Source organism: Limanda limanda, chromosome 10, assembly GCF_963576545.1.
Source record: "Limanda limanda chromosome 10, fLimLim1.1, whole genome shotgun sequence".
In the NCBI taxonomy this organism is placed as follows: domain Eukaryota; kingdom Metazoa; phylum Chordata; class Actinopteri; order Pleuronectiformes; family Pleuronectidae; genus Limanda; species Limanda limanda.
In genome coordinates this window covers 22,296,396-22,308,058 of record NC_083645.1, presented here as the reverse complement: position 1 = coordinate 22,308,058, position 11,663 = coordinate 22,296,396, and the positions used below count along the sequence as shown (strand labels likewise).

Sequence of the window (11,663 nt, the reverse complement as noted above, 5' to 3'; positions counted from 1 at the left end):
ACCATACAGAAGAATCTCATTGTAATGTAAGTGCAACATTCAAATGTCCAATACACTCAATACTGCGCGTAAACGTCGCCTTTCCTCCGACGTTCCTGAAGTTTTCTGTCACTTCTGATCCAGTGAAACGTGTAAAATACAGAATCAACACACAGCCCTTCGCAGCAGACGTCACTTCACTGGACAATATGAGTATTTTTCTGTTTTTCCATCCCTCCCTCCCTCCCTCCCTCTCCACGCTCTCCACTTGTGCCTCTCTGGACACAAGTGTTTGATTCGCTGTCTGGCCGTGCATGTTAATGAGAGGGGCGACAGCGGGCTGCTTTTAAAAGAGCTGCTGCTGCCTCTCTCCACACAGAGACACACACACACACACACTCACTCACACACAGAGAGAGAGAAAGAGAGAGAGAGGGAGAGTGATTGGAGATTCATCCAGGCGCTCAGGACGCACAGACTCAGTTGCACAATCAGAAGCTCCAACTGGCTCCAAGCAGCAGAAGACCCTCAGCACCTCGGCTCCATCCAGCTCTCCCTGCAGGAGGACATCATCTGCTCTTCATAACACTGACTGTTGTGAGAAGGAGAACCGGATTTTTGAGGAGCCAACAAATCCATCTTTTTTTGTCTTGACTTCTGAAGACATGCAGCGGTGCACAGCGGTGCTACTTGTGTTAGTGGTGTCCTTCTACTTCCTGAGCGCAGAAGGTAAACTACACTTTTCTATTTTGTTATTGATCTGAAGCTGTGAACCTCTGTGGAGAAGATGCAACTGAATAACAAACAAATGCAGATGCTTTGCACGGCATGTTTGGTTTGTTCTGGGCGCAGGAATAAGTACAACATAAAAAAAGTTTGTTTGAATCATGCGTAAAGTTGCTTTCAAAGACCTCATGTCCAGGAAAACTTGTTTCAGATGCGTTTGCTTGCACGTTGATGCCCATCACAAAGAAAACACACAATCCAGGGCTTTGTTCACAGTGATTTGATCCTAAATGTCTCCAAAAATAGATTGACAGCTTCATCTAACTAGATTAGAATGATTGATGGAGCTCAACCCTCAGCATGAGCCTTCAGTGTCAGTGTGACTGGAAAGACAAGTGAAGCTGACCATATGTGGCTGAGATCTTTGAAAGACAATATTCATGGAGCCATTTGGGAGGAGGTGGAGGAAAACTGATGGAACCTAATGATCCTTTTTCTCTTTAGTCTTAATTTTACAATTTCTTCCTGCAGCTGTCGAGTTTATGAGGAAGAGTATGTCTGTATATGGATGAGGAGCAATATTTGTGTTTGTCAGCTCCTTGAGAAATATTCCAGTAATACACATCTGATCATATTTTGTTAACTGTTTTTTGTTAGATTGGTTAAGAAGTTGTCTTTCCCACCATATAATCATTATATTGATTTATAAAGTTATGGACTTGTGCCATCACATAGAAGGGAGAACAAAGAAGTGATGAGGTATTTGGATTTGGAGCGCAGACCCCGTGTCGTATCTAACCGTGTGGAGTGTTGCTGTTTTTCCCAATCACACAGTCCCAGTGGTTGTGTGGTTTTATTGTTGACCAGTGTGTTTGTGGCACCACCACTTGGCTCGTGACAGGTTTAGAGGCAGCAGTCAGGACGGATTGCAGGTGATGGATGAAGGAAACCTTGAGTCAGGTCATCACCTCCCATCACAAAGATACAACCCAGGAAAAAAACTAATTTCCTCTGCAGAAATTATTCTGCAGCAGGAAATGAAATAAAAACAGCTGTAAAAACTGAGCCTGGATGTTTGATTGAAACACATCAAGATACTTGAGGAGTGAGACATCATGAAACCTTAGTTAAAAACCTGCTGGCTCCCTGCTCTGGGATTTTAATGGAGAAAAACAACACAACCTTATGAAAGCAGGACGTGCAGAGTTAAAGCCACAGGTTTTCTCTGTCTAATAGGAATACAAAACATTTTTTTTTCATGAATCATCGGAGCTGCTGCATTAATGTCAAATTAGTTCATTTTGCAGATTTGCAGACAATAGCTTCAAAAGAAGAACAATATTGTTTTTGTTTTATTACTTTTATAACTTGTTTGTTAGACATGTGAATCTGTTGCAGATGTCAGCCCTGGCTACAATGAACCTCCTCATCAGTCTGTATTTTACACTGATGATGATGAGTGAGAGCCAATTTGCTCTCAAATCACTAAGGACTGACTTTTCTATCTGTTCAGAGACGTTTCTGGAAGTAATTACGACACTGACTGTAATAATCTGTCACACGGTTCAGTTTCCAGATGGTCGGTTTCCATTATATTACTGCTCCTTCTACAGAACTAGAACAAATACAGTGAGCTACAAAACTCAAGTATGAGGAAAATACAACGACTGAAAACGATATGATCTCACCCTTGTGTTTTGTCAACAGCCTACAAGTGCAGGTGCACCAGAAAAGGACCGAAGATCCGATATAAGGATGTACAGAAGCTGGAGATCAAACCCAAACACCCCTACTGCCAAGAGAAGATGATATTGTGAGTCAGAGTCTTTTTATTTTCTTTCACTCTCTTTCTTTTATTGTATTTTTCCTCATGTCGGTGTGTTCTCTCTCTCTACATCTCGTCTTGTGGATTCGTCCTCTCGCCCAATCTCTTGACATTTACCTCCTCGGTTCGTCTCTCAGCTCCTCCGGCTTTTTTCATCTTCTCACATTCCTGCTTGTCACCCCCACCCCCACTCCCCGTCTCTGTGTGTGTATACTACAAGTGCGTTGTACTTGTCCCTGCTTGACATGCAGATATACAGTTGTAACTGTGCAATGACTGTACTCCAACCTAAAGAAATATTTGCCAGCAGTATCATAACATCCTGTCACCTGTGCTCAATACACTACGGTGGATGTAGAGTGTGATGATGAAGTTGTGATTTAATTACACCACACAGCCGGGACAGGGCACATTTCCAGAGCTCTACACTTGACATGGTGGTGAAAGGCTAAGCTTTACATTGTATGTCTCATATCTGAGGTTACATACCATGCATCTCTATTACATTAGAATGCCACTAAGGCCCATGAATTAAATCAAGTAGCAGCAAAGTGCACTTATGAATATCAGTCCCCTTAAATATGTCTAATTTGTTTCATTGAGATCATTAAATTGTTCTAAATGGCCAAAAAACGCCCCATTTTACACTGTTAAAGAAAGATCTGTTCTACAATGAAATGGGTTCTTTCTTGGCCCATTTTACATCCTTCCACCAAGCTTCATTGAAATCCGTCCAGTACTTTTTGCTCACAATCCAACAAATAAACAGACATTACCTCCTTTGCAGAGGTAATGATGCAAAAATATAAACGGTAATTAATGTAAACAACCGATCAGCCCAAAAGTGTTGTTCTGTTTGAACACACTTCACATTCTGAAGCCTAACCTCCAGGGTAGAGCTTGATTCAGGATCAATAGACTCCACATACTGTTTGATTCTCACACTCTCTGCATCTGTGACCCGTGAAGTCACAGCCGGAGCGCACACACAAGCCATTATGTTCAATTTGAGCTGTTTAAATGCAGCATGATGAAGAACCCACTGAGAGTTTCAAACAGATGTGAAGTAACCTGTGGAGCTCAGACTCCAATCCTCAACAAATAAACCTGCTTGTTACGCATACGATAGAATTTACAGATTGTATGTAGGACTTTAAAACATTTGGGGATCAGGTCTCAACCCGGGCGAGAAACAAGAGATGTGGTCACTGCTGGAATTGGTCTGAAGTTTCATGTCAAAGCTTCAGGAAAGAAAAAAAAACAGATGGTTTGTTATGTCACCGGAGTCCGTTTTGTGTTCGAGACTCACACTCTGCTGCCACCTGCTGGCTACTTACAACACGACACGGAGAGGGCAATCTGGGAGACGGCAACAGATTGTGTAGATGTGACTTGAATAGATGAGGTAACAGTCACTACATATAATATTCTTTACAATTAGCTATCAATCACATTGACATATACTTTTTTTTATATCTTAAACGTTTTATTGTATGTCAAATTTATGTTTCACATTACAATATTTGGTTGTTACACAATACAATGATGAAGAAGAATTAGATTTCTCCTTTTAGACATGTTTGGATATGAGGGCAGAGAGAACGTATACATCTATTTCAGTGGCATTTTCTTAATTTTGAAACATAGGGGTGTCCAGATAATATAAGAAAAGAAAATATAATAAGAAAAGTGATCAAATGAAACAGATATTGATCAAATAACTATTCAATTTTGTTTCATGCTGAATTAATTACTTGATTCATCTAACATAAAGTCAGAATTAAGTTAATATGCAGCAATTTTGGCCAGTTACTCAAATATGAGGATTTATTTTATCTATTTTATGCATCCTCAATATTTTTGACTCTTGATTGGACAAAACTTTTAAGATTAAAAGTACAGTATAACGGCATTAAAAAGATTAACTATACATGTTTTTGTCTCTGTGTGTGTTATTCAGTGAATGTAGGAATCCCTTTGGTTTGGTCTGTGTTGACCCTCTGGTCTGTGGCGTATGTTGCTTTTAGTCGAGGCCGCTCTATTAGCATGAGATGGGGGCCACCAGCCGTTGGTGCCCAGTGAAAAACGAGCCTCTCTGGGCTCCAGAAAGCAACAGAAAGAAAGTGAGCAGGAGAGAAACAAGTGAGAGAGTTCCCCCCCGCCCCCCCTCTGGCCTTTGTTGTGGCTGTTTGGCTCACGGTGCCCAGTTTGGCATTCTGGTCAACCACTTCGGACCACAAACCCACACAAGCTGAGAGCCACCCAACCTCCCAGTTCTATCTGGTTTCGTCTTGTCTGGCCTTTAAACTCAGTCTTAATTCCCCTTTATTTCATTCTTCCTCATAAATATCACTCTTTCTTTTTTATTCTTTTTACACATAATGTTTTGTTATTTATTGTTTCTTTTTTGTGCTCTTTGTTTTTATCACTTGTATTCATGTCTGGATCTCACCATCGCTCTCCTTCTGCCCTGTGTTGTCCTTTTGTCAGATGAGGATGAAATCAGATCCTTCACTGAAGTAAAACTCCATTATAAGGACACAAAATTAGAAGTAAAACTCCTTAAAAAACACAGCTTTTATCAGCTCAATGTATTTTGCAATGCACTGATTATGCAGAATACCTCATTTATAGTTTAATAACATATATAATTGTCACGATTATGCATTTTAATCTTGGTCTGGTTGAGGAAAGTCTGGTTATTTTCCTCATTCAGTTTGAATTAATTAAGCACATTCCTCCGAATCTAAATGTGAAAAGCAACTTGCAGGTGCACCTGTTAAATACATGTAGTCAGGTTTCAGACTCAGTACTTCTCTGTTACACGTAGTGGAGGAGCAGAAGTAGCAGAAAGTGGAAATACTGCAGTGAAGTACACTCGACGACCATCTCTTCTTTTCTTCTTGTTCTCTTTCTGCTCTCATTGTTCACCATTCTCTCGCTCTGTACTCATCGAACACGTTTGCAACCAGATGAGCCTCTAGAGCCAGTGGCCTCACTTCAGCTGCTCAGGTGAATGACAATGAGAAGGAACCCGAGCTCGGAGTAAAACCGACGTTAACATCGCGGATAAACGTTACTTTTATGTTTATTACAGCCTCTCACATTCCAGAGGATACAGACAAAAAGCTCTTCCATGCTCTCTCTGTCCAACACTCACTCAAAGCCCAATTCCTCGTTCACAAAACATGCAGAGCTGCCCGATGAACCTCAGCAGCCAAACCAAGTGACGACTGAATGGGCTATAAAATGCAAAACACTTTAATCTAATTCCTGTAGCCACTGAATGCAACATTTTTATTGCGAGTCTTTTCTCCTCCAGTCAACTCATTGAACATTCATGCTCCTTCCGAGCCTTTGAGTGTGTCGCTGGGTGAAGAGGCCCCGCGGCATGGTGGCTGCTTTCTTCCCACATTTCTCTTTATTTTTAGCCTGAATACGCCACATGCAGGCGGACTGTCTCTACCGATGGCTTCAGCGGAGGGTTACAGACCGACAATGAGCGGAGATGTCACCTCCAAAGTGATGCTTCGCTGCCAAGGAGCTGGACTCTGAGTTCAAGCTGATCTTTTGAAATCTGAGAGCATTTAACTTTAAAATGTTATTGAGCCCGGTGAAGAATAGCAGCTGAAATGTGGAGGAAAGCATGTGTCAACCAACATTCTACAACCTGTCCCGTTTCCATTCAACTAGTCACACTGACATTTTCACTCTATTCAGTTTGAGGCTTTTGGGATTGATCTCAGCCGTCTCTCAAACTATTCATGTCAACTTGGCTGTCCAAAACTCATTGTGCAGCCCGATCAAACTATTTTGCTCTCATGTGATTACGTGAAATGTTTTTCTGTGTTTTTCACCATTGCACCAACAACTATTATACAGCTATAAACAGATTTAGCTGATTCTGGAAGCTACATGGGCTCCATCTCTGAATGCATAATGATTTTATTCATTTCTTATTTTAATATAAGCACAAATTGCCTCTCTAGTCGTCTCCAGAACATCATCATTTATTCAATAAAGATTTTGTGGTGGTGAAGTTGGTAATAACGTTGGATTTTGGGGGAATTTAACCATCTCTGTTTTTCTTGTTTCTTCCCTGCTCTCCTCTGCAGCGTGACGATGGAGAACGTGTATCGGTTCAAGGGGCAGGAGTATTGTCTTCATCCCAAACTTCAGAGCACCAAGAATCTGGTGAAATGGTTCCGCATCTGGAAGGACAAGCACAGGTGAGACATCTTAAACCTTCTTCACATAATCTGAGCGTAGGTTCGTTTAGAAGCAAGTTTATGGAGTATAATGTGACCTGGGGATTTTCAACACCGACCATGAGGATGCAACAAACTCAAGTTTGCATTTTAAGATTTTGTACACGTTACAATTTCATTATTCAATACAAATAGTTTTAAGACAATGCCCTGACAGAAACTATTTATTTACAAATGTGTCTTTGAATTTTCTAGTTAATACACAGTGGGCAAAATAACACTATCAATCACCCCTATAAATAGAAACAATCTAATCAACAGTGACCATGTTTGTCCAAATGTAACGCCCACTCTAAAGCCCATTAATCAATATATCTATCCATAATTTCGACCTCTTTATCCCTTGAGGGTCACAGGGAGGCGCTGGAGCCAATCCCAGTTGATATTGGGTGAGGGGCGTAGTACAACCCGGACAGTTCACTATATCAAAGATCCGATCATCCACATAATTATCCAAATTAGTTTTGGCAATTTAAGTCTATGCGTAAACTTAAAAAACTCATATCTGGATGTTAATATCTCTTGCACACACCCACAGATGCCCTTTCTCTTCCCAGCACCTCTTATCACTTGACTCGGATCGTGTCCAGTGGTCTTTCTGTGATGTGTTATTGATTTGTTTTGTTGAAACTCCTCCTTTCACCTTATCTCTGACACGAGGAGGTCAGAGGTCAGGGTCAGACACAGACCAAAGTCCTGTGGAGAAGGAGATGATGCAGTTGTGATGCAAGACACACTTCCACATGGTCTCAGGGGATCACAGAGAAATCAAACCTATGTCCAGACTAAAGGAAAACACCTGATAGCAGCAGTAGATGAAAATATTTGAAATCATAGAAAACGATAACTCTTTTTTGTTTCTTCCCCAGGGTGTACGAGGCTTAAAACGTCGTCAAAACGAGCACACGTGGATGGAGCGAGACTCAAAAAAGACGCCACCACCACCAGAACTGTTTTCACGCAGTACAGGATGTTAAAATGTACTTCTCCCTCTTCTGCCTGAGATCTGTCAAACGCACTAAGAGATATCTTTAGTTCATGTATACGCCGGTGGGCTCATTTTAGTCGGCCATCATCGTAGCTGCAGTCACTCACCACTCCAGTCTCTCACAACTGTAGTTATACTTGTCGAATAGTGGACGAGATGCCGCCATCTGTGTTCAGACAGCTCTAGGTTTGGTCCGATGTGATTTAAAGCAACTTCTCTTTTGCTTTCTAGGCTTCTTTCAAACTGAAAGAAGGAGAACGTGTCCTTCTAAAGAAACGAGAGAGCCTTTCTTTGACAGACGTAGGTCTTTCTGTTGTTAAGATTTCCAGTTCTCTTTATTCAGTATGACAGGTGTAATATTTGTACAATGCCAACACACTTAGGATCTGGTCACCTGTGATTAAAAGGTCGTAGATGCAGCGATGAAGGTTCTCAATGAATCTGATTCTCTGAAAGTGTAGAGCAAGAGGCAGTGGTCACATGTACACTAATACAGATGTTACTATTGTTCAGCCACATAGAGATCTATCCCTGTGTGTGTGTCTGTGTGTGTTAATATGCTCCGTACCCTTCACGTGTGTCAAACAAACACACCACTCTGCAGCACGTGTGTTCCACTAAACGTGCATTGTTTACTCTCAGTAGATATTGAAAACACAAATAGTTCACATGTGCCATTCCTACATAATTTACAGTCTGTGGATTAAAGAAAACTAAATGATTATCATATAACACAAAGAAATCAAGACTGTGCAGTTTACATCGACAAAAGAAGATCTGTTTCATCCTTTCTAGTTTTTCTTTTAGCTCCATCTGTTCAAACAATTAATCTTCCACAAACTGTCTATGTAAGCATGAAACCATGACAGCATCCCGAGAGGGCAACACGTGATATTCTAATCTATTTGTCATTGTGAGCTATAGTATCCCAGGAAAATATCCAAGTAAACAAAGATTTACATATTATCAGTGTGTCCAAATTCTCCAACATGAAGCTCATTCGTTCGTACTGATGATGTAAAATCTTTAAAAACTTGATCGCACTCCTGGTTCAAGTTTAAATTCTGTCTAATCATTGTCTTCAAATATGGTCAGTCAATATTTTAAATAACTTCCTACTACAAGTGCAGCTTGTAGATGTTAGGGACTATTTTCACGTGTGGATTTATACATATTTGGTTATTTATGGCTGCACAATGACGTCGGCAAATAAATCACAGTGTCCTTTAATTATTACCTATCATGATAATGAATAACCCTATAAGCCAGAGCAGCAGTATGGCTCACTGATGTGTTACAGTTTTTAGACACCGACAAATTAACGATATCAGGCTTTGGATACATGGAATATTCTTGCTGTTTGGGTTGAATCATTGATGTTGTTGTTTGTTTTCATTTGATTTTTGTAGACTTTAATAAAAATACAGAATATCATTCATTTTTAACTGTAAACCAGCTATAGGTTGTGTTTTTATCTTATCTTATTGAAATCCAAACAATTCATTTTAGCTCAGAAAAAGAACAATTTGGCTGTTCTGATTTAAAACAACACTTTTTACTTGCAGTATAATATAAAGCTTATATTTAGATGTATGTCAGGCTCCTCATTTGCTCTGTTAATACTCATTCCACTGTCTCCTACAACCAACTCATGATTCTCTGCTCTTTCACCTTTAGATCTCCTGAACAATACTGTCATCGTGTTATCATTTCTTATGCTGTGGATACACTTTGTAATAATGACTGTTGGTCATAGTTTTGTTGCCAACAAACTGAATTCACACACAAATATATCTGCATGTATACAAAATAAACCCCATCACATTTTCTTTACTCTTTGAAGAATGTGCATTACTCTTGTTTTATATCTTGAATATATGAATATATATAAAGAAACATTTTGTAAATGGACCAGTACAACCTATATGTTAGTGAAAATGAATTCATCTAAATACCTTTATAGTGTCATGTATATTGTATCACTGCATTAGAGTCGTTCTTTTTTTTTGCTTTTGTTTATTTAAATCTTTGATTTGGTAACATATATTCGGAGGGTGCGTGTTTGGACTGGCCCACCTAACACACAGTTAGACGTTCCACTGAGTATAAAACGATAAACAGCAATAAAGTGTCTGTAGACCAGCTGGTGTTTGTATTTTATTTGTTGAGAGAAAACAGTTTAACAGTTGAAGTGAAGAGGAAGGAAAACATTTAAACGTAAGTGTTGTGAGGCAAGCAGTCCACCAGGTGGCAGTATATACAAACTGACATATTACTGTGAAATGAAAGTGAAATAATGAACTTTCATATTGACTCTAATACATATATATCATCTCATATTATAGATAAAATAAGTCACTTTTAACATTTAAAAATCTTAATAACACTAAATACTATATATGCTGCATTATTGACATTTTCATTATTTTTGCTTCAGTTATAAAAAAAACACTTTTTAAATCAGAATTATAGACGTGTTCATATTTGTTACTCTATTGTTTTAGAAATAATACCAACAGGAATTAGTGGTACTGCTATTTCTTAGAATATACTATTCAATGGTATAATCTCTGTTAAAAAAAAGAGTCAAGTCAGATTGTTGAATTATTCATATGTGAAGATAAAGTGATCCCTAAGTCCACTGGGCAGATGAAGACAGCGATGATGAAAGCTCTAGAAAAAGCAATTTAGTGGATTTTAAACATTAGATTCCAACTGTGAAAAAAATCTCTGGGTTGCTGAGTACTTTCATGATACAATGAAGATAGCAGACGATCATGTCTAAGTAAATGTACTGGTAGTTAAAAATATACGATGATGCCATAATAAATATCCATGTGTCTGATAACCTCTATGATGTACATCACGTTGAAGCATGGGCAATATGAAGTAATAATGGAATGTAATAACTCATGTTGGTAGTTATTATGTCTCAAAGATACCAATGGACAAACAGCCCATGTGGACATACAAGATAAAATATACATTACACTGAAATGTGGTGCTCTTCAGACAAAAATAAATCACACAATAAGTTCTATAACTTCTGATTCTTTATCAAACACCCCAAAAACATTAATCATATACAGAGAAGCGGAATAATGAGATTATTTGATAGATGGTCACAAACAAATTAAGACACAGACATAACTGAGAGGATAAAACTGCACGTATTTACATTAAAGTACTAAATAATGTAGCACCTAATGAGCAATATTGACAAAATCACTTAGTTTTCAGACCTTTTTTTTAAAGAGTAAAGTCTGTCTCAAATGCTTAAAAATTATGAATTGTCCCCCAAGATAAATATTTGTTGGGCCGATTATGCTTCATATGTGTTCTTTAATAAGACTAAATTTAAAAAAAGTGATTAACTAAATATAATATCAATAAAACACGTTCAACTGGGTAACTGCCCTGCTGGCTATTTCATTGCGGTATTTACTATACCCTGAAGTATTAGCTCAGTATTTTAGTATTTTAAATAAGATAATTAGTATCTCTTGAACAAACTGCAGCTCTTTTGCTGTGTTGATTATTGCTTCTGTGGATTTTTGTCAGTGCCTGTCTGTGTTTTGTCTCTTTTTACGACACTAAATAACCTTTGGAATGAATCAATTTGTATTGTACTGCTCGAGAGTGAGATAATCTCACTTTAGAGAAAGAAAAAACACTGTAATAGTCATTATAAATCAGTAAAGACTCGATGTAAATACAAACAGGATGAAGTGTAGAAACCGGATGAACGCAGACAGAGAAACTTCTTCTGTGAAAATAAATGTATTTATTAAATATTCTCTGAATGTGTGAAGTTTACTGTCTGCGAGGCGGGGTCAGTATTTGGCAGCTGCCTTCTGCTGTGTTCACAGTGAATGAG

The 11,663-nt window shown here is 38.8% G+C and overlaps 1 protein-coding gene across 1 annotated transcript; it reads left to right on the top strand.

Annotated features, from left to right (window-relative positions):
* The first annotated feature begins 366 nt into the window (after positions 1–366).
* cxcl14 (chemokine (C-X-C motif) ligand 14) lies at positions 367–9,928 on the top strand. The gene is made up of 4 exons (XM_061079717.1): positions 367–708; positions 2,413–2,518; positions 6,646–6,759; positions 7,668–9,928. Exons 1-4 carry the CDS (start codon positions 645–647, stop codon positions 7,681–7,683), a joined length of 300 nt encoding a protein of 99 aa, XP_060935700.1. The 5' UTR covers positions 367–644; the 3' UTR covers positions 7,684–9,928.
* The last annotated feature ends 1,735 nt before the right edge of the window (positions 9,929–11,663 follow it).